The sequence below is a fragment of the Gobio gobio genome (genome assembly GCF_949357685.1).
Source record: "Gobio gobio genome assembly, chromosome: 14".
Taxonomy (NCBI): domain Eukaryota; kingdom Metazoa; phylum Chordata; class Actinopteri; order Cypriniformes; family Gobionidae; genus Gobio; species Gobio gobio.
Genome location: NC_137107.1, coordinates 48,770,077 through 48,794,694, shown reverse-complemented (window position 1 = coordinate 48,794,694; position 24,618 = coordinate 48,770,077). Strand labels below are relative to the sequence as shown.

The following is a 24,618-nucleotide window of genomic DNA, read 5'->3' as shown; positions in this document are numbered from 1 at the left end:
TTACCAGGCGCACGCCAGGAGCGGTTCACAGCCGAGGAGACTGATGTGCTTGTAAGAGCAGTGAAAGACAGAGAAGTTGTGTTGTATGGGGATGGGAGAAACCCACCCAAAATAGCGTCGGTTAAACAGGCGTGGGAGGAAATAGCCACAATTGTTTCATCAGCTGGCATCCCCAGGACGTCGCACCAGTGCCGCAAGCGCTACAATGACATCAGAAGACGGGGAAAGTCCAAGCTTGCCAGCATCAATCGGGCACGCCGTGAAACGGGAGGTGGATCTGCCTCTACTCAGGACCTGACGCCAGCAGAGGACATTGCTGCGTCCACCCTCACCGATTTTTTTTCCTGACGGTCAAACCAATTTGTCAGATGTCCTTATATACATATATGTCTTGCCACTATTGGGCAAACAGGTCTGATCCTTAATTATTACAATTAGCCTGAATAATTTGTAAGCTAGATTTATGCCTATTTTTTCACATCTTCGTGGCACACCACAATGATTTCCGTCATCTCATGTGTTAATATTTTTTTATTGTAACAATTTATGATTTGCAAAAATAACTGTTGCATCTGTGTAGATTACATGAGCAAAGTGTATGCGCGTTGTGCACGCTATACATTATGGTCAAGCATGCGCCCTTAAAATAGCATAATGAACAACGCGCAACGCGCCACTGACTTTAGACTAGGTTTTTTCTGGTCAGTGGCGCAATTGTTTAATGGAACAGCAAAATAGCACCAGGGATTGTTTGCGCCGGAACACGCCTCCTTTTTTGCGCTGAACCGCCCAGGTAGCGCAAGTTCATTCACTAGTTTAGCGACGTGCTTCTGTGGAGGGAAAAGCGCGCCTTGCGCGGGTGCAAAATAGGAATGACACATGCGTCGGTGTACAAAGTCAATTGCGCTGGGTGCAAGATAGGGCCCATAGGCTATATATTATATAGGCCTAGGGCTATACAGGCATCTGGCTACACAATGCTATTAATTTGAATCATTATTAAAAAATATATACAAATATAATTTGGAATGTGTGCATGTATTTGTTAATTAATACCAGTAATACCAATGTTGCTTTTTAAAATGTGACTGGGGCACCAATAAGGATTTCTCCTAGGGTGTCAGAACGGCACTGGTTACACCCCTAGAAAATATGCATAAATATTATTTATTGATATTTTATTAAAGTTTTGAAATGCACTTAATCTTGCACTAAAGAGATTTGCTCAATGCTGTAAAATATTAGCGGGAACATTAGCAGTGACTACTTGATCGAAGATGATAAAAAGAAGTATGAGAGCATCAGGTTTCTCTCGTTCCTTTGAGCACAGAGTACATTAAGAGAAAAGAAGGGCTGGAAATCAGCTGCCTTTCTGTCTCTCCGTCGATTTCTGCCTGGATAAAGAGCATCTTTATTCTTCCGGTCCACTTGCATAAACAGAATCCCCTCTGTGCTTACACATGGACACATGACTGCTGGGCATATTGAGCCAGTCATGAGGGGGTTTATTGAGAGCTGAATGAACTGTATGGATATCACCAGAAATATGAAGCAGCGCAACAGCATTTTAGAGTGATTTGTGAAGGATCATGTGACACTTAAGACTGGAGTAATGATGATAAATTCAGCTTTGATCACAGGAATAAATTACACTTTTCTATATGTAGAAAACAGCTGATTTACACTGGAATAATATTTCATGATTTTACTGTATTTTTGATCAAATAAATGTAGCCTTGGTGCGCAGAAGAAAACACATGAATCGTAATGTCTCCAGTAGTGTGTGTGCTCGTGTGTCGTGTTCTCACTGGACTCTGTAGGATCATGGAGACTCTCTTCCGCTGCTCCATCATGTTGAAGTCCTGCCGCAGGTCCGGCGCCATGTTCCTCTCTCTCTGGTACTCCGGGCTGCTCTCGTCCACGCGGTCGAAATAACGCTCCTTATGGGGGGGGTTGGTGGGAGGGGGGGCCGTCACCACCCCTGCACCTGAGTCTCCGTTCATCACACACCTGCAACAGAGGTCAAAGTTCAGGGGCGAATTTACATTTTAAAGCTACTCTTTGACTTCTTTTGTAACGGTGCAAGAAAAGAGCCTGTAATAAAACATGAATCAACATAGTTTACATGGCATCACATTTTCTGTTCAAGAAAAACTAAATATGTAGAGATGCACCGATATTTATCGGACGATTTGTGATCAATTTACAACCATAGGCATATCGGCTATAGCATGAAAAAGCCGATATAACAAACCGATGGTTTATTAATGAACTGCGTGAAGGCACTGAGCTGTATAATGTCTGCTGCATAATAAGGGATGCACCGAATGTTCGGCAACCGAAATTATATATATATATATGAATAAGTGAAAAGACATTTTACCGAACAAGCGATCAAATATAGCAACCAGCGCGTGTGAGAGAGAGGCGCGCACGCTTCTAAATGCAGCACATGTCGGAGGTGTGGAAGCATTAACCCCTTAATTGTCTTCCCTTTTTGAGAATACACATGAAAATGCACTATCCAAACTTAAAGGGCTGTAATTCAAGAATGCTTTGGAATATAGAACCAAGTTTGGTTTTGTTTTTGAAGCAGACACTGCAGATTATTGCTGAAGTGAAAGCAATTTTAAAAATTATGAAAAAGTTATGGAAGTTTAAATTTACTGTAAATAAAAAATACTGTACTATATATATTTTACAAAACTGTTTTAATCTTAAATTACTATAAAATCAAAGCCATTTGGCTAACCAAATTTGAAGTTGATATCACAAAAATTGAAGTTCCCATGAGATGTTGTTTAGGTGCTGTACTAAAAATAGCCACCGGGTGTCATTGAAATTCCATTGATAGTTTTTTTGATGCATTTTCCTGTACATTTCTGTCCAAATGTCACTTCCATCACTAAACAGTCACCAAATATGGAACCTTGAGACTCAGACCTTTCCGACGATGTGCGTTTTGTCAAGATTAGAGAAGATTTTGATTATAAAGTAGTTAAAGTTAAAATAAATGTTGTAATATGAAACATGACACCGCCCACTAGAAGAATTTAAAGTACCATTTCCATGGTAACACAACGTCCAATTTCAAAACGGTTTTCACTAGGGCTGCTCGATTATGGAAAAAATCATAATCACGATTATTTTGGTCAATATTGAAATCACGATTATGTAACATGATTATTTCACATGACTTTGGGAATGTGTTGCATTTATTAAAAATACACCTTTCAACAATTCAATTGAAATTGTAACATTCGTTGTACTTTTTGAACTATTAAAATAAATAATATAACATATATTCAAATCAAAGTATAAAAGTATTCACGTAAAAATGATAACCACAAATAAATAAGATCAACAATATGGTTCGGCTAGATATGCTTTTCAGGTACGTCTAACATTAATTTTCAGGTACAGAAATGTATCAAATGTAAAATAACATTGCATATTTAAGTGCATAAATTAAAGATTAATCCTATTAAACTTACAAAAGCTATTCAGTCAAGAGCAGTGAGTGATGTCCTTGTCTTTTGTTGTTTGACATTAAACAGACAGCAGTAAAGGCTACTGCCCCTTTAAGACCTAATGCTACTGCCCGTTTAAGACCTAATGCTACTGCCCCTTTAAGACCTAATGCTACTGCCCGTTTAAGACCTAATGCTACTGCCCCTTTAAGACCTAATGCTACTGCCCCTTTAAGACCTAATGCTACTGCCCGTTTAAGACCTAATGCTACTGCCCCTTTAAGACCTAATGCTACTGTCCCTTTAAGACCTAAGGCTACTGTCCCTTTAAGACCTAATGCTACTGCCCGTTTAAGACCTAATGCTACTGCCCCTTTAAGACCTAATGCTACTGCCCGTTTAAGACCTAATGCTACTGCCCCTTTAAGACCTAATGCTACTGTCCCTTTAAGACCTAATGCTACTGTCCCTTTAAGACCTAATGCTACTGCCCGTTTAAGACCTAATGCTACTGCCCCTTTAAGACCTAATGCTACTGCCCCTTTAAGACCTAATGCTACTGCCCGTTTAAGACCTAATGCTACTGCCCGTTTAAGACCTAATGCTACTGCCCCTTTAAGACCTAAAGCTACTGCCCCTTTAAGACCTAATGATCGGATATGCGTCGTCTTTATCGACTGTATAAAGTTCACTTAAGGCATATACAGACTATGTCTGCTAGGATACTCATCAAGATGGACATGTTGACATACTTTTTGTGTGAGTTTGTCCGTTCAAGAGCAAGACTTGAAAGAGAACTCAATATTTGCGCGCTGTGAGACGCACATTTTCTCACAGCGCGCGCGTCTTCTCATTCGCGTCTTCTGGCACTAAACCCGGGTGAAGACGGCGAAATGGCAGCACTCGCATGCATTGAACAAAGTTTACAAAGAGAGAATTATTTGAAAAATATGAAGGAAAAAAGGACGTTTACACGGCACCCCTGCTCTCGTCAGTTTTTGTTTCTATATTAGATTGTCATAGGTCACTCTGTTTAATTTTCAAGTGGTTAAACAAATTTGTGATGTTCCCTTTCGTTGCAGCCACTACCATGTAGCAAATCTTGCATGTAGCATGTTTCTGCTCGTCGTCTGATTCCTCGAAGCCAAACTGTTCCCAGACAACGGAGTTGGTTTTGCCTTTTTTGCTCACCAAACGCTGCTGTAACTGCCCTCCTTCTGCCATCTTTACTCGCGCAGAGTTTTTAAGTTCCAGCGGATGATATGCACACGAGACTCACGAACTGAGAGAGATTGTGGCTTCGGGAGGGGCGGATGTGCGCGTTTCATTCAGAACGCAAGACAAAATAAGTGTTCTTGCAAAACTGAACATGGCAAAATAATCGTTTTTTTCTCGATTGTACTATTTTGGTGATCGTTGGGAGGCAAAATCGAAATCGAAATTCGATTAATTGCACAGCCCTAGTTTTCACAGGATAAATTTTGAGTTCGTAAGCTTTCGAATGATACCTAATTTATGATAATTACTAAAATATATGATATGAAAAAAGGACAGTTAATAGGTTAAGCCTTGTTTATACTTTCGTCTGGCTCCGCCGCGCGAGCATCATTTCGTGCGGACGCGTCGAGTATAAACAAGGCTTAAACAAGGCTTTAAAGTGTCAGAGAAAGACGCAGAAATGGCCGTTTGCAGACACTGTTCTGCTGAATTGTCTAAGCACCCTCAAATGCAAGCAAGAGCACCCTCTGCTGATACTGTACTAATATATTGGCAAATGCTCCAGTGCATATTTGTGTCTGTAGAATGTCAAATGTATCCATGTGTGTTTCTGCAGCGGTGACATAGTTGTTGATCTCTTGTACGCAATGGCCAATATGTTATAAGTTAGTCAGACTCCACTCACCGCACAGAGTTTTTATTCAGTGCTGAGTTATACAGGCGTGCAAAACCACTCATGAACAAACAAACACAATTTGATTATGAAAGCTGTCGGCATAATAGGCCAAAGATAAGATGGCCAAATAAAAAGATTTTTATTTTACTTTTTTTTTTTTAAGTTATATTGTGCTTTGTTTGTATAATGTCTGCTAGAATGCTAAACATGTTCAGTGTTAAATAAATATTTTTAAATTGTAGTTGTCATTTATTTTAAAAGCAAGACAAAATAGTAAAAAAGCAAATGTATGTGATGCTGAAAAAAATTGGCAAAATAAATGGAATTAAGCCGAGTGTTATAATTATTCGGCTTCGGCCGAGTTTTTTTTTTTTTTTATTCGGCTTCGGCCAAGAATTTTCATTTCGGTGCATCCCTAAGCATAATCCAAGATTATAATGTAATATTCCTGTTTAATTTACCACACACAAAATCTATTGTCATATAAACACACACACAGGAACTCGAAGGTCCTCAAAAGTTCAGTTTAACAAAATAATTGTGACAGAAATATATTAAATGTTGTACAGTAGAATTTAGCTGCGTCTCAATGCAATAATAAAATATGTATTTAATTTATACAGTGAAGAATGTGTTATTTAACACTGAACCTACTTAAAAAGCACTGTTTATTTGTTCTGTTGTATTTATGTTGGCCTGCTGAATGTTAAAAGGATCTGGTGTATGTTCATTAGAAATGATTTGATGATGCAGCAATAAACTAAAGGCTATAAGTTAATGTATGTTTTTTTACTTTGCTGATTTAAAACATGATAAAAACACTATTTTAATGACACAATTTCAAATAAGAGGGCAAGTGACAAATATCGGCCAATAATTTGTTATTTATGTCAAAACAATAGTGTCTTTAGTGTTCCTCCGTTAATAACCTGTAAGATTTACGCTTCAGCTGCAAGAGAGCCAAAAGTTAGCCTATATAGTGTAGCTTTAAACAAAACGCATAATATCTCCCATTTGATTTTGAGGTGAAATACAATCCGGACATGAGATTGACCCGCTGAGAGCCATTTTAAAACAGAGACAGAACTCTGCACAGCGGGAGTGGTTATAACAGGACGTTTGCGATTGAGTGCTCCGGACATAATGCGCTTTCTCCCTCCATTAAGCAAGACAGACATGAAATTCAGGAGAGAGAGAGAGAACAGAGGACACTGGGACTGTTCAAGGGGCCATTTAGCTCCAAAACTATTATGTATTACAAAAAATACATTTCGGTTTCTGATTAGAAAGCCTTTAGCGTGGTGTAGATATTCTCCAGAGGATTTGCTGGAGAGAGAAGGGAGTCCGTCTGACTGACTCAGCATTATTGATCTGCTGCTGTTGAACATGGACCTGCTTCTATTGCCGTCTTCTGCCTCAAACCTGACACACAGCATTACAGCGTGAAGTCAACAACCCAGCACAGACCCAAAGCAGGAAATAACTGCAGCATTGAGTAATGAAAGCCTGGAGCTCGGGACAGCTGCTCTGCTCTCAATACACACACACACACACACACACACACACACACACACACACACACACAGAAAGACAGACAGACAGAGATCGATGCGTCCTCATTCCAGCTTTACTCAGTACAGATGCATTCAAATGTAGAGAAACGTCTGTTGATTTAAAATGAACGAAAAAATAATAACAGCAAGAATTCAATGCACTGATTATAGACTTTAATAATAGTTATAATAATTGCATTTTAAAATTATTGGGCTTTTGCCTTCATTTTAGATGGAACTGGGATAGAAAAGATACAGGACGAAGAAAAGGTGCAGATTTGATGCATTTGTATTATTATTATTATAAAAAATATGAAACAATTTACTGTAGTTACTGTAAAAAAAAAAGTGATAAATTGCTGTGCTTGTTTGTAGGGCTACATAATTACTATTATTATAAAAAATAGGAAACAAGACATTTTACAACATATTTAACTTTTAAAAATTACAGTATTTTTTCAGAATTGTAATAAAATGCAATAAAAAAACAGCTATGCTTGTTTGTAGGCCTGCACAATAATTATTATTATTAATATTAAAAGATGAAAATTAAATTTTTCTACTGTAATATTTTACTGTAAAACAAATTAATCAATAAAAAGTAATAAAATACAATAAAAACCTGCTTTGCTTGTTTTCTAGGGTGCACAATTATTATTATTATTATAAATAGGAAACAAGACATTTTACAACTTATATTTTACTGTAAAAAAATGACAGTATTTTTTCAGAATTGTAATAAAATGCAATAAATGGTTGTTTGTAGGGCTGCACAATAATAATTATTAATATCAAAATATGAAACAATTATAATTTTTTCTACTGTAATATTTTACTGTAAAGCAAATTAACCAATAAAAAGTAATAAAATACAATAAAACCCCCCTGTGCTTGTTTGAAGGGCTACAAAATTATTAGTATTAAAATATGAAACAAAATAAAACATTTTACTCCTGTAATATTTAACAGTAAAAAAGGTAAAAATTGTTCTAAAATGCAATAAAAAAAATGCTGTTAATATTACAGATATTAAACAAATTAAGAAATGTAACTATTGTAACATTTCATTGTAAAATAAAAAAATGGGTATTTAAGAAAAATGTAATCTAATTAAATAAATAATTTTATTTTACAGCATAACTGTAAAATTACAATACTATTTTTTATGGCTGTGTACATTTTTCAAGCTTTTATATTTTATTAACGCTTCTCTTTTGCTGACAACAGCTGGTTTATAATCGCCTCTCATGACACGTTTGAGAAGATTGTGGCGTATGTTGCGTTCACAAATGAATGTTACAGAGACCCAATCTCAGAGATGAGTCCGTGTGAAGCACATTTACTGTGAAGAACCTCAACGCTCATGTAGAAATAGTGTTTAATACACCACAGCATCTCCTCTCTCCACAGTTTCCTCCCACTCTCTTTCAGGATGTGAATTACAGCCCAGCTCTTCTGTCTTCATCTCCTTGGTAACCGCGCAGATATATTTTATCATATAAAGGACGTGTTCAGATCCAGAAGCCTCTTCATGCATAATTCTGAACAAACACTGGGATTTCAAGCACAAATCAAAGTCATCAGCGAATAAAGAACGCTGTCACTTCCTGTTGAGAAAGGAAACGCCCCTCACAGAGAACAGACAATGATTGGAAACCCCTCCAAAATACTCCCATTATCTCGGACTTCAGATAACATCCAGTGACCATCAACACCAAACTTTCCATGAGAACCCAACCCCTGTTTTCCAGTACGTCCCAGAGTCCCCTGCCCCCCTGAACTCTTATAGCAGCGATTGGTTTTTCCGTTGTGCTTTTGATTGATTTTAGCATTCGCTGCAGACAAACGCAGTGACCCTTTAGGACCCAACCAAGCTTTTATCCCTAAACAACTTAGCCTGACGTCGTCATATTCAATTCTAATCAGAATATGAGTCTGATCTGCTCCGTTGGGCTGTGATTATGGGGCGTGTTTCAACCGAACCAGGAAAGACCTTAATTGGATAGACCTACAACCAATCAGAGCAACGGAGCGACGCATAACGTTAGTTGTCAAATGTCAACAGAACTCAACTGCACTGTGTTGCCAAGTCCGCAGGTTGAAGTGACCCTAATTATGTGATATACAGACCCAGGAATGCGATTTTTACCTGCCAGCCCTGCCAAAATAACACATATTTTGGGTTAACCCCAAATGCCTTTTTTTTCCCGGAGAACCCCCAGGAAAGCTATTGGGCTTGTTTTTGGCTAGTTTTGAGGAACGTTAGCAATTGGGCGGTTTTGTTGTAAAAACTTGGCAACCCTGTACCTGCACGCACGCTGGAATAAGTTACCTTAGAAGAAAAAGATTGAAAAAGAGTGTAAACGATCTTTGCCGGTGTTGTAAAAAAATAATTTAAGGATACACAGAGTACTTACCAACACGATCATCATTTCTGAGAGAAATAGTAAAGTTGAACACATACGAACAAGTTGTCCGTTTAGGATTAGAACAAACTCAACCCAATCGCCTTCGATGACGTGGATGATTGCGTTACTGTTTATCATCTGTCCATCATCGTCTAAAGCCCGCCCTGACAATTTCATTGGTCCGAACAGTTTCTGTTCGGGCATAATTACTTCTCTACGGAGAAAGTCCAGACCGAACTGCCCGAGTAAAAATGTTGTGGGCGGGGCTAAGTTGGGCTGGCATCCAGGCTATAAACGACTCGCAGTACAATAAGAATCGCTCCAATCCATAGACACTAGAAGTTAAAAATTATGGACGTAGTGTCCGTGACGTATAGGGATCTGAAGAGCAGTTTTGAAGTGTAAAGTCGGCCGTTGCCATCTTGGCGTCACTCCTGGATAACCGAAAATTGGCAAAGAGGTGGGACGTGGCGCGAATTAAGCGTTTTGCGCGAGTGTTTAACATGTTAAGTCAATGCAAAGACGCAAATAGACATTCTGTGGCGCGATTCGCGTTTCGGGCACTTTTTCAATGAAATGATTGTTAGGCTGCATTAACTAGGTCAGCCGGAACCGGGAACACTTCCCATAACACCTGATGTACTCGTTACATCATAAAAAAGAATAGCATCTACGCTAATGTTAGTCTTTCTGTTCTATCCTGAGGTTTACTGCAGTCAGCCGGATCCAGATCAGATGGTGGACCTGCGCCCAGACATGACCAACACATGACCCTGAAGTGTCAATTAGACTCTCCCTGAAATTGCCTCATCGACACGGCATCCTCAATAAACCCGTCTCCGGCGCGATAACTCCGATATTTCGATTATTCCTATTTAATAATTATTTAATCGACACATCATCCTCTATAAACCCGTCTCCGGCGTGTTGCCTCCGATCTTTCGAATATTCCAATCTATTATGACCTCTGACCTGTAAAGTTGGCAGAATAATAATCATACACTGCTTGTTAATTGGCCAGAGGAGAACTGGCACCCGACTGAGCCTGGTTTCTCCCAAGGTTTATTTTTCTCCATTAGGTCACCTGATGGGGTTTGGGTTTCCTTGCCACTGTTGCCTTTGGCTTGGCGTGCTCAGTTGGGGACAATAAATAAATACATTTTTCAACTAAATATCCAAATAAATCAAATTATTAAACTAAATTAACCATATAAACTAAATTACTGATCTAATTACTGTTCTAAAGCCCACATTGTCACTGTATGATAATTTAAATGAGCTGATGACATCACCATTTTGTATTATTTACTTATAATGATTATCATCATAAATAATAAACTTAATACATTTAATAATTTTTTTTTTAAATAGTTAAATAAAATGTAAAAAAAAACAAATAAAACATTTAGCTTTGGTATCGAGTACCGTAAAATTCTTATGGTATTGGTACCGACTAATGGAATTTTGGTACCGTGATATCCGTAGCTGCGTGTCTATTATTGTTCTTGCATGAACTCATAATGCGCAATGTTTATTGCTTACGTTACATGAAAAAAACATAGATAAATGGTTTTTGTGTACTTTAATTTAATTTAATGCGGGACGGAATTAAATGAGCGTTTCTGTCGGATATCGGGGTGAGCTGTTAATAAAGCGGGTGCGGGTTTATCAAACAGGGACTCTGATTGCGATTAATCGTGCAGCCCTAATTGTAATCATGAAACATACAATTTAACAACAATTTATTTAAAGTTTAACAAAAATTACGCGTTAAGGTCCCTAGCGAAATTGTTTTTTTTTTCTTCTCAAATTACATTTTATTTTTCTCAAAATCTGTGTTTTTTGTTTTAAGTTTTCTGGACTTTCATAGTCAAAAAGCATGTCTAATTAATTGAATCAAAAACAACTTTTTTTTCCCATTTTTTTCTTTTTCAGAGTTTCCATGTTGTGCATTTTTCTGCCAATCAAATGATGGGCACAAAACATTGATTTAATTCGTCTTTTGTCATCATATGACATTAAACTTATTTGTCAAACAAAGTGCTGCACAACAGAGCTTTACCGTTAAAATTAAAACCCTTAAACAGAAAACCCTGCAACATTTTGTGCATGCACTGTTGCAAATCTCCTGGTTGTGTAACTTCCACAGTGAGTTTGTTGTGCCGATTGAAGCTCAACAAATGCAAACCGCAAAGCCGGTTTCTCTCAATACCGGGATCATTTGTTGATGGTAAATGGATTGGTTAAGAGAGTTTCTGATGCATAACTGTGGACAAACACTGGATTTTACGGCATTTTTGGGCAAAACAAACTTTTGGTGTATCCTTACACATGAAATCTGACTTTCAGCCCAGCTCATTTAACAGCGAAATGATTACCATAACAGACAGAAGAGATGTTAATATCTCAGATATTATAGTGTTGCGTATGTGTAGGCATGACTGCAGTCGCTATGGAAACAAAACACATTTCCATGGAAACCTGTAGGATTATGTAATAGCGTACGGTCACTCGTGTCCTGTTTTCTGCCCACTCACTGAAACACATCTACGGTTTTATCATCTTTTGGCTTTCTACGGCCGGTTATCTTTCGTTTTCCCTCTGGACAAATTAAGACTGAACTCTGGAAGCATCAGGAAAGTTTACAACAACGACTGTGTTTTCCTTAAAATTCCTACAAACTGTAAAGTCCAGTAAAAGCATTGTAAACGAGCCCGATCTCGCCGCATGAATTTCCTGCATCAATAATGGCTTCTTGACAGTTTCTAAATGGCAGTCAAACCCATTTCAGCCCACCAGCAGGCTCAGACGAAGGCCAAAGCCCATCCGAACGGGCCAAACCCCGCTCCAGAACTCCCTGGCAACCGTTAAACCGGACAGCAGGCGATCAGAGAGAGTCTGTCGTGACGGAAAGCAGCCAAACACACCAAGAGATCGGTTTAGAAATGCATGTGAGACTGGAACACCTGCAGAGTTGGAGGAAGAGTGTGTCTTTCATAAAGAGACAGACAGAAAACATAAAGCATGAGTTTCTCAGAGGTCTGAACTTACTTAAGAAACCTTACTTGCAGCAGAAACAGTTTGCAGGTTAAATCACTCAGGGTTTAGTGCATGTCAGATTCACCTTCCTTTCCTTCACAGTGGTGTGTTTTCGTTCCTCCCTAAGCCAAACTCAACATACAAATCAGCGGAATAAGTGAGTGATGTAAAATGCCGTCTACTGTTGTTAAATTGTGGGACATGCTTGATATTAAACGGTGTTGTTAAAAGCGCATTAAGCCGCGCCGCGACCGCCTGTGCGGACCAGAACACACATAAGCGAAGGAAACTACGTGCTTCAGATAAGTTCATATTTTAACCAGTACTTAAAATTCGGTACCGGTACCCGACGGTACCTTTATTCGGAACTTTAGGGATGTTTACATCAATAACTGTAAAGAACCTGTAAGTAATTTATAGAAGTGTTTTTGACATTATGCCAGAGCTGGCTTGGTCTCAGTCTGCCATTGTCTGTGATGTTTGTTCACTGTAATATTTACTAGTAAATAGTAGGCTACTAGCTACTTAATTTACATAAATTACATTAGTGTTAGTATTATTACTACACTGAGGCGTATCTAACTGTACAACAGTGATGTATTTGTCATGTTAGCCAAACTTTTATTTTGACGGGTTGCCGTGAAGACCTTTTGAGTTTCTGTGTGTTTATGATATGACGGTTCGGGAGATGACGTTCGTGCGTTCATGTCCTCATATGAGACGGCAGAGATGGAAACACACGACAGTCACGCGCGATTCTGAGTGAGCGTAAACCGCAAACCGTCTACGTAGTTTTGCAGTTTAATATTCACAGACATGTCTATATCACCAGATGCGTTCTCAGGTACCGAAATTTGGCACCGATTTATTTAATGTGAATCAGTACTCTGTAGTGGAGTCTTGCACGGGTGCGGGTACCCGCGAATATTGCTGAAACGGGTGAAAAACATCCTACTGTGTCGGATACGGGTTTTATTGCGGGTGCGGGTTGGGTGTCGGTTCTATTTTAAGCGAGTCTGATGCGGATTTTATTTAGTGCTGTTGTCGGAAAACGGGTCGGATGCGGTTTTAAGCACTGCGGGTACGGGCGGGTGTGCGGATTTACAAAATCGGACCCGTGCGGGACTCTGGTCTGTAGTAGGGCTGTGGAATTCTGAATCGATTTTCATATTAATTTCTAAAGATCGATCCGTAACTCAGAGGATCGATTTAATAATAGGCTTACATTTTAATTTGCCGCGTCACTGAATTCACGCATTCGCGCGAGGTGGAAGGACATTAAAACAACGAACATGGCATCTTTGAAAACTCCAGAAACGCTAAAAGCTGCGATCTGGCAGATTGTGGTTTCTCTTGATTTCAGGCGTTTATCCTCCGAAGCCGTACAGGGTGCGTCCCTGCCGCTTCAGCGCGCACACAACATCCATGACGGTGACGGTCTTTCTCTTGGCGTGCTCGGTGTAGGTCACGGCATCGCGGATCACGTTCTCCAGGAACACCTTCAACACTCCGCGGGTCTCCTCGTAGATCAGACCGGAGATGCGCTTGACACCGCCGCTGCGAGCCAGACGACGGATGGCGGGTTTGGTGATTCCCTGGATGTTATCGCGCAAAACTTTACGGTGATGCTTAGCGCCTCCTTTAACTTTGCGATCTTAATGTCAATTCTTAATGTCATTTTTAATAATACATCAGGTTCGCGTCTAAATAATTGGTCTACTGCTGCTGATATACCTCTGCGTCCTCTGTCATCTACACCAGTGCAAGTTTGTGAAAGCAGTTGTATCAACACTCTGGAAGGGGGATTGTTCTTTGCAACCATCAATACTCCATTAATTTGCAGTTGAATGTCTATAATAATAGTATCAATATGTTGCATAACTACAGTCCTGTAATTCAGGTAACAGCTGGAAAAAAAATGCTTTCTTAAAAAACACTTATTTAAATCTCGAAGATCGGATCGGATCGAATAATGATAATCGATTCAAGATCTTGAGAATCGGAATCGAATCGATTCTTGAAATTTGAATCGAAACCCAGCCCTAGTCTGTAGTACTGACGTAATTCGGTCGGTGCCCTTTAAAAGTACTGAGTTCGTTACCCAACCCTAGCTACACACTAGGGTTGGGTACCGTTCACATTCCAACCGATATGTAATATTTACCAGTAGGCTACTAGTTACTTAATTTCATAAAAAAAGTCAGTTTGATATATCATTTTAACACAATTCAGAGTGTGTGTGAGGTAAATTACGCCACGTGTCTGCGCCATTCCTTCGCACAGACATGCAGGATTCGTATCTCAATAGTCTTTTTGCGGTTTCATATTTCATATCAGGGCTGTACGTTAACTTTTTTTGCACATAGCACTGGTGCTACAGAGGTTGAAAGTTTTGTAGCACAGCCCACAAAATTGTAGCACATGTATAAAACGTCTGTTACCATGTCTGAAAAATGCAAAAAGTGCTATACAATACAAATATTTAAGAATAAAAAGAATAATAACAATTATTACTATTATATTTTACAGAAAACATAAATCATTAGAAAGGTCTAAGGTTTTATAATAAAATATTAAATTATGATAAATGTGACTGTAATGTCTTAATTTTTGTCTTATTTTATCTTATGTACTCACTGAGAAATGATTACAGACTGCTTACTTGAGGTCTTCTGTAACTGTTTTGAGGACTTTTTACTTGCAATAATTAACCTAGCATAAGTATCGATAATAATGAAATTTCACTGACATTTAAAATTACTCATATCATGAAATAAGACTTTGATCATATCACCCACCAATAATCGTGTTAAATAATCGTGATTTCAATATTGACCAAAATAATTGTGATTATGATGCCATAATCGAGCAGCCCTAAAATTAAACACCAAAATGAAAATCAAATGGCACTCGAAGGATCCATTCTCGGGTCTGGTAGACCTTCTGTGTCTCGTAAAAGTGTTGAATCTTTATTTAAGCGGCCCAGGGGTTCGTGAGGAACTTCCTCATTGACCTAGTTTCCAGATGAGAAGTGTGTGAATTATCTCACCCGTAACACTACACAGATGTGAGGGAGGGCGTGGGGCGGTGATCACGTGACTGTGTGTGTGTGTGTGTGTGTGTGTGTGTGGGGGATTGAGCTGCTGTCCCTGACTGTGTATGTGGGTGTGATCATAATGCTTGGAGAGTGACGTTACGTTTTAAAATTCAAAGATTGAAAACATGAAGATTTCCTTTCTGCAGTCAGCTTTGCTTGGTCAACGTCTTGCCTGGAAGAACCTTAGAAATAACTCACATTATTTATGTACTGAACTACTTTAGCTGTGCGTTTACTGGAAAATAACGGCACACCTTAGAACATTCAACAGCCCTGTAGTATAATCAAAATATATGAATCACACTTTATATTAAATATTCACCAGCCCAAACTCTTCAGACTGGAGTCAATTAAAGGAAAAATGCAATTATATGATTATTATCTGCCTACTTGCTAAATAAATAAAATAGACCTGAAATATTTATCTTTTTATAATGCCAGAATAAACTGACAAAAAAACTGAACTATGTAGAAAATAACAAAATATAGAGAAATATAAAAATGTAGTAAATAAATATTAGTGCTGTCAATTGATTAAAAAATAACTAATTAACCATTTGTTTCTGTAATTAATCACATCTGGGTTTTTAATATTTCTATATTGTAATAATTTCACAGTTACTCTCCAAATGAATGTAACAACTTTTAATATTTGTAGTAATGGCATCTTTTAACGAATCCAGAATCACTGATACTAATGTCTTTTTTAAACATTACAGTATAATTGAAAGCTATATCAATTTCAACATTATTAGGCTTTAAAAATGTACAACTTTAAAATTTTAGTGAACTTAGAACAATCTTCACATAAAAAAATAAATGTCATATTGACCTGTGGCCTTCCTCCTGTCTAACAGAAATATACAGAAACTGAATAAAGTTATCGAACAGTCTGCACTGCAGTAATAATAGATTAAATATAGACGAATCATCATTAAAGCTATAGTTTTCTGTTCACTTTGTTCTGTGATGAACATTAATGACAGACATCATCAGTGCTGCTGTTCCTTTAAGACATGACGCGCTGTCACACACGCCTCATTTTCTCACAACTCTTTAAGTTCATTTAAGACGTTATTTAACTCATTTAAGAACTCAAGAGTTCAAGCTCAAAAGAGAACTCAATTCTGTCATGCGTCTTTTCCATCTCATAAGTATGTTTCCATCCAAAGTTGCGATAAATTCATAAAACTTTTGCAAATAAAGCACCGTTTCCATCCAGTGAGTCGAAGAGAACAATCATCACTCCCTGATAAACTACCACTAAAAAAAATAGGAGAAGCCACCATATATAATAATTTCCGTATAATTAATTATTTGCGTCTCAGAGAAACTCGTTTGGGAACGCAGTCATGTGACAGTTCTAGGAGGGAATATACAGAGCATATTTACTTCTGAATGACCAAAATAGCATTTCAGATGCTTTGCAAACAAGATTTTCCGGCTGGTTAGTACAGTTATGCTGTTACATTGCGAAAGTCACATGATTTTTTTTAAGCGCATCAAGGAATTTATTCGGTAAATACATTTCCATCGTAGTTTATGTGCATGTTTTCGTATCGTATAGAACATTTATCGGACTCAAACGAGCACATACCGTTTTTAATGCGCATTTTTAGAATTTATGCGCATCTTGGCGTTTCCATTCAGCATTTTTTGATGCGATATCCAAAAATGCGAATAAAAATAGGTGGATGGAAACACAGCTATCCGGTTGTTAAGTCTGACGTCACGCGGCAGAGCTTCCGGGTCCAAACGCTCTCTCTCATACCACAAGAAAAACAACAAACGGTGCTAATATACACACACAACGTGGTGTAATACTACAAAAAAATATCATATCAAAACATCTCCATACCAAAATTCCAGATGGCCAGACAGTGAATCATCTTTTATAAATCATTAAAACATTTATATCTGTGACGCTGTGAGCACAGAGACTGTTGTGTAGACTGCAATTATTTAAAATGTTTAACTTTTTTAAATGTTTAATATGAATAAATAGTGCTCATAAACGGCCGTCGATGGCATTCTCAAGTGAAACGAGTTGAGGCTTGGACCCAGAAACGGCGTTCCTTACATCACGACTTAAGCAGATAGTCAGGACATTCACAGAGAGCGTAATCTCTTTTGTCGTGTCACGCATGAATAAGAGCGTCATCATATAATGTAATGCTAGCCAAAGGATGACTAAAAAAATGTTAATTGCGTTAAATATTTTTAACGTGTTAAACTGAAAATTAAAAATCGCATGTGCAGGGCTTCAGACAAAAGAAAAATGTATTAAAGGAGCCATTGGCTCCTATAGGGGGAAAAATGTGGCACTTATTTTTTTTTTTAAGTGCCACAAAATAATAAACATGTTTTGATTTTGTCATGTCACATCTGTCCTCCTTTTCATTTTCACTTTATTGCATTTTCATCCATCATTTGGCCTCCTCCTAATGCATCCTATAACAGTATGTCTTGCACACACCTATTCATTTTTTATTCATTAGTAATATCTGAGAGGTCAATTTGGTGAAATGCAGCTACTCACTTGCAGTGTTGAATTTAATTTTTAGCTCCTTCCATTCTTTATGTAGTCAACAGGTTAAGTACATCAGGTTCACATATATTTAGCCCCTTTCTATAGTTATAGTTTATGAGCAGTGAATGTCTTTTCTGAGGTACATTTGACATGATTGTTCTTGAGCTGTTTTACACAAACTCTTTCAAAGGTCGAAATGCTGACTGAGCATCTGTCAGGACACATTAAAGAGCGGCAGAATGACATTTGATGCTTGTATTTCATGATAAAAATCGACAATTTTAAAGCTGAAAGTTTGTTAACTGTTTACTAAAGTTAACAAACACATTAAAAGCGACATATTAACAGTGATTTACATTTAAATTACGTCCACACAACAAAAGATGTGATGGGCTAATCGTCACAGAACATGCCGGTAAAAAGCCAGGCACGCATTTTTAATCGTAACGTAAATTTATATAGTCATATGCCAGTAAAAATCACTGGTAAATTAATATTTTTGGTCACAAATGCGACCATTTTAGTCGCAGTCTGGAGTTCTGATGTGTATACGGACACATTTTGTCACAAATCAAAACGCATAATTCGGAGAGATGTGAATCACACATTGAAATGTTTCTTTCTGTACATTAATAAAGTTTGCCAGTGTCTAAAAACCGTAACCACACACACCAGCTGTTTAACATCTTAAATCACATGGTGTGTATTTGTGGAATGCCATCATGGCACTGTCCATCTGCATTATTCCTGGCACACGGCGGGTCTAAATGTGGCCAGTAGATCTGAATAGTGCACATAAACTACATAACTCACATTCACCAAACACAGAGGTGAAGACCCCTACAAACAACATTCATTGAGCGGTGCCAATATTTCAAATAACAGCACTGGAAAATAAAACAGCTCTGAAATCATTCAGAAATAAAGCACACTGTAAATCTGCCATATTCTGCTGAATTATCCATTATAATCATATGGGCTCTGTTCCAGTACCCGGTGAGATGCCTACATAGACCGCACATACTCTAAATATCGCTTTTTTGGTATTGAATGAACTATAAGTATTTTGATAATGAGCATTTGTCTTGCTTCGTCCACCATGGATGGATTTCACAGTTTGTCACAATGCATTACGGGATTTCTTTCTCTGCAAAGTGTGCAATTCTGCCCTAAAACTTGGCCAAAAGAAAGCAGCATAATCACTCTGCAAATAGCCTTTGTGTCGGGACCGTGCTTTAAAACGCCGCCCGTGGAGGTTTAGGCTTTTTGGAAGAGAGCCGTGTTTTACTGTAGATGGCATTTTTATCCTGCGCAAGATGAACGCTTAGCAAACAGCTGCACACGCTACACACACTGTTTCCTGTTTAAGGCAACAAGCACTGCACGTATGAAAGTTTGAGCAACAGAAAGGGAGGAGAGAGGAAGAGGGGAAAATGTTAAACGACGTGAGATGAGAATGACACATTTTCGTCCCTCTTGTCAGTTCACTCAATCCCAGGTTTCACCATCACTCTTATTAAAAAAAGCTCTGAAACAAAAATAATGATAAATCACGTCAACACTAAACTCTGTGATTCGTCCCCAAACACACCTGTGATCGCCCATTCTCTCTCTCTTCTATTTTAAAGGGTCCTAATGTTGTTTTAGGGCGTTTTCACACCTGAAAGTCTGCGCCAAGGTCCGAAACGAAGTGCATGTTTTGATACATTTTATACAGTTGGTTAGTTTTGGTTTGGTTTCACATTGCAATTATGCGAGCGCACTAAAGAACTGTACACGACACACACTTGCGTCCACTCGTCATCATCTATGTGGGCGGCATCTGGACGTTGATAGGTTTGTAAACGGATGAGCATCTTTGACAAGAATGAATGACCGGACGCATATCGTTTAGGGATGCACCGGTGGACTGGGCAAAAATCGGAACCGGATTTCTTTGTATTTTTCTGCCGATTTTTCCGGAAGTGCGCCCGCGTGCACATACGCATATATTGCAATCATTCACGAACATGTCACTTGTGTGTTACAAACGGAAACTGGAGAACTGAGTGAAGAGACGGGGAATGAAGAGCCGCTTTCCTGTACAGTATTTAAAATACATGAACATGTGTAGCTATACATCTGTGTATGATATAAATGTGTATAGTGTTTGTGGACATACATACAGATACTGTTGTCTTCATTATGTGTTCATTGTGCATATGAATATAATGTGAATGATGTCAGTGTGTATGTTTGTGTAGACATATGGTGTGTATATTGACCTTTGCAGGGATACCAAATGTTCGGAGGTTTCACCAGGACAACAACAACAACTTCTTGGTCTTTTAAAAACGGCTGACATTAATGTTTAGCACGCTTATGGAAATATGATAATATTTTTTAATTATAATTGAAATCAGATTAATTTTCGAAGTGAAATGTTAAAATGTTATAGGTTTTCTAATCAAAATACGACTTTCTGTTAAAGAACAGGGCATTGATTTCATAAATGTGCACTGCAGTGGGGACATAAATCATGTTTATCCACTATTTGAGACATAACGAGTGAATAGGGAAAGAAATTACATATCAATATTCCTATGAAATATTAGATTTTTTATGAAAATATTGCCAGTTATTACATGTTGCACAAAGAACACATTAATATGCAAATGAGATGCAGTGTATAGATACATTGTATTGAATGGGAAAATCCAAGTATGGCCATTTTACCCACATATTGCATAAAGTACAACGGTATATCAATGCATTTCATTATATATTTAATAAAGTAGCTCAGAATCATCTTTAAACAAAGTTTGCTTTAAAAAAAAAATCCTGAAACCTACAAATTGATTGGTGAATTAAAAATAAATCCAATTTTTTTTGCCTATACATACAATTTCATGTCATTTTATTTTTTGGAATACAGAAAATGAATAAAATATAATTTAAAAAAAATGTTTTTTGTCTTAATTTGTTTCTTATGCCCTAAACAATGTAATGACATAAAAAAAAATACTAAATACAAAAAACGTACTATTTTAATAATGTACTAACATAAACAAATACAGATGCGCAAATACAGATATCTTTTGCCAACTCTTTTTCGCTAATAATATGCAATTATTACGAAGAGAACCGATCCCAGACCAGCAGATATGGGAAGTTTTCTCTCTTATTGGCCTTGTGTATCATATTGCCACGGTTTTATAGAAGTAATAAGCTTCAATAAGCTACTAGAAAGATCTGTAATGCCAATATGGAAGAAACCAGCAGACATAAGCTTCAGTCTTCGTGTTTCTCTGACTGACAGACTGTCAGAACACCAGTGACACGAGCACGAGCCCAAACTGGGACCAACACAAAAACACACACACATCCCACTACACAAGAGGCCTTATGATAATGAGCGATTAGCCCATGATAAACTGATATATCGGCCAGACTGTCTGGAGTCCATTACAGGTTCAACCATTTTCATTTCACAACGGAATAAAAAAAAAAACGTACTTGTTATGAATTGAATATTATACATGAACATAAATATCACTTGAAAATAAGCTGCGTTATCGACACTCTTTCTAAAATCAACGAAATGTAACAAGGACTACCAATTTTTACAGAACACAACATATTTCCAACTTTAAAAGTGTCAGACTTTCGGTATTTTCATTTGTGCGCGTGCAGAGTTGCAGTGGCCCTGTCCGGTGCGCGTGCACGCACGCACGCGCGCGCACGCGCACCTCTTTCTACAGCCTAATCAACGTTACCGAGAAGTCTCAATCGTGGCAGAAAACGGCCACGCGACCTCCAAATCTCACGAAATGTCAGAACATTCACGACAAACGAGTTCGTCCTGCAGAAAGCGAGCGTTAACGCCACTAGCTCGCGCGCTAACGTTGAGGCCGCGCGACTAAAACCCTGCGGAGAATAATCCAGAGAGAAAGGAAAGTAGAGAACAAACTTACTCGTGTTGTGGGTCTAAATGCGCGGCTGGAATACACAGCGACTCGGGGAGCTTGAGTTTTTCTCCGTTAGTGGGGTTGAGTCCACTGTTTCTTTCTGCGACCGTTTGTTTCTGTCGCTGCGCGTCTCACAGGCTGGGGCGCGGCGCTCTGTACTCGCGGAGGTGAAGAGGCTTCTGATTGGTCAGCGTCACGCGAGGTCCCGCCCACATCTCGAAACAGAGCCTTTGATGTGAGCCGCCCACATACGTGATGGGCGGGGCCTGTCCGTCCTTTAAAAACAGTGAGCTCGGCGTGTTGTATTGTGGGTGGGGTATAGCCTATATGTTTTCCAGGAAATTAATATTTTTATTATTGAATAGCTTATACTTATTAATTTGAACCTTTATATATTGTAACACATGTATAGCTATGTAATAATTAATAAATAAAAAATGCAAACAGAGAAGTTCAGGTAATTCAGGTAAATTAGGACACTTTTGCCATTGAAATGACTGGGAATGCATATCCCAATTATCCTGAATTAACCATATATTTTAGAGTAGGTGTCTGTAGTAATGAAGAGTTAGTGTTCTCACTATATTTTCATTCTGGTAATGCATGAACTGATGAAATATATAACTTAATTACAATGCAAGTCAATTTCAATGTATATAGATCTCTTTAAGCCAAAAGGCAGATTTTTTGAAATATGATCTGGACATTTCAATCGTTTCATGGTCACATGGCCAAATTCAGGTTTGTCAGTTCTCATGTTCCCCACACGAGGCCGCCATTTTACATCACTGCATTTATCAGTAATCTATGGCTGTGTCTAAAATCGCCCACTATACTCTTAAATAGGGCACTATTGAGGGGACGGACATTTGTAGTGCTGGAAACCTAGTGGACGTTTTCGAGTGCACTCATTCATTCCCACAATGCTGTCTAAATTTCCCTGCTATTTCACTGCTAAATTGTCGCAGAACACATGCTTTTCATTCAGGCTAGGGATGGGCGATATGGTAAGATATAATATCACAATTTTTTAAGGATTTTATAGTTACAGAATAGTTTGAGGCGTTGACTTGGCCTCTAAATTCCCCAGATCTCAATCCAATCGAGCATCTGTGGGATGTGCTGAACAAACAAGTCCGATCAATGGAGATCTCACCTCGCAACTTACAGGACTTAAAGGATCTGCTGCTAACATCTTGGTGCCAGATACCACAGCACACCTTCAGTGGTCTAGTGGAGTCCATGCCTCGACGGGTCAGGCCTGTTCTGGCAGCAAAAGGGGGACCAACACAATATTAGGAAGGTGGTTATAATGTTATGCCTGATCTGTGTATCCACAACATAATACACAAATGAAATGACCAGTGCTATATTTTTTCAGCTACAGTAGATTTAACGGTAGCATTCATGTAAGAAACTGAATGAAAAAATAAAACCCTATAGAGAGCCGAAGTAATGACGTCACTTTGTAGGCCAAAACGCAGAAGTGAGTTAGCATTTTAGCACTTCCGGTTCCCTCGCCCTAAAGTCTATGGGTTTTTTGAATGGGTTTTTGCTAAATCGCCTGAAATAAGGTCTGTGGTTAACAAAGCCTCTAAATATTTTCACGTTTTGATCTATGACATAAAACACATTTTTTGATTTTTTAAAACTTTATTGTGTCTTAAAAACGGTGGTTGCTAACAAGTTGCTAAAAGGGACTACATCCTTTGGCGGGGACTTTAGACGTCATCGTGACAAACAGGAAATCTCTCACTAGCCCGCGTTTCAGCCTCACTTATGAAGAACTTATGTGGCGTAAATAAATCGCGCTATTCGCGCAAAGTTGGATGCTTGAACATTTGGAGTTTACTCTCTTCACATGTTCGTCTCGTTGAGAAATGACTGACATGGGCTGTGTTTACACGTCTTTTTGTGTTAAAATTACTGTTAATGTGTGACAAAACGTAGTTTTAAGACTTTTTCAGTCGATAATGTAGTTGTTTAAAGCTCAAATCTGTGGTTTATTTATAAGAAGAGTGCCTATTTTAACATTTTATCTGGTGTTTTCGGAGTTGTGAGCTCCAGTGAGTCAGCGGCGGTCAGCGCTTGTTTAGCCGGCGAGAGTTGACTTTCCTCGGCCAGTCCTTCTGCCGTCTGCCGCTGGCTCTGATGTCTCTGTGGCGTCTCCAGCTATAATTAGTCTTGTGGAGATCTAACGGCCCATATTTGCTCTCATGGATCTATAATTTGTTCCCTGGCAAATCGTTTAGGCTGAGTGCAAAGATAAGTTTCATTACTTGTTTATTTTTAGGCTATAACTGTACGTTACCGTTGTAAGTTAGCCGACTAGCACTGACTTTGAATGTTTGACTGAATTGTTTGCTTTATTTCATGTGTAGCTTATTACACGTTTTGTATTATTGATCATACATAAACTTGCATTTAACAAAAAGAGACTGGGTTGTGTTTCATGTCATTTAATGTTATCACAGTGATAATCATATTGTCTGAAAAAACATTAACAAAAGATACATCTCAGAGAGGCACGCATAAACAAAATTAGTTTCTAACATTTTTGGAAAAAACGAATGGGCAATATTTCTCATGAAAAAGTGGATAAGTGTTCATACCGGTTCATACACAGCGCAGATCATAATGAGCGAGCGTGTGTTTTAAATAAAGTTTGAGGAAGCTTGAT

At 38.3% G+C, this 24,618-nt stretch overlaps 1 protein-coding gene across 11 annotated transcripts in view; it reads right to left on the bottom strand.

Moving 5' to 3' along the window:
- The window catches only part of add1 (adducin 1 (alpha)), a 66,527-nt gene extending 44,414 nt beyond the window's left edge, over positions 1–22,113 (bottom strand). For 5 of the 11 annotated variants that reach the window (XM_079834091.1, XM_079834095.1, XM_079834093.1 and 2 more), the window contains exons 1-2: positions 21,945–22,083; positions 1,809–2,010 (exon numbers count right to left, since the gene is read on the bottom strand). In XM_079834091.1, the coding sequence (XP_079690217.1) occupies positions 1,809–2,003 (195 nt within the window). In that variant the 5' untranslated portion in view covers positions 2,004–2,010; positions 21,945–22,083. Of the gene's footprint in view, positions 1–1,808; positions 2,011–21,944 lie in introns of all 11 variants that reach the window. The other 6 variants (XM_079834094.1, XM_079834096.1, XM_079834101.1 and 3 more) reach the window with 3 other exon arrangements.
- Between the last annotated feature and the right edge of the window lie 2,505 nt (positions 22,114–24,618).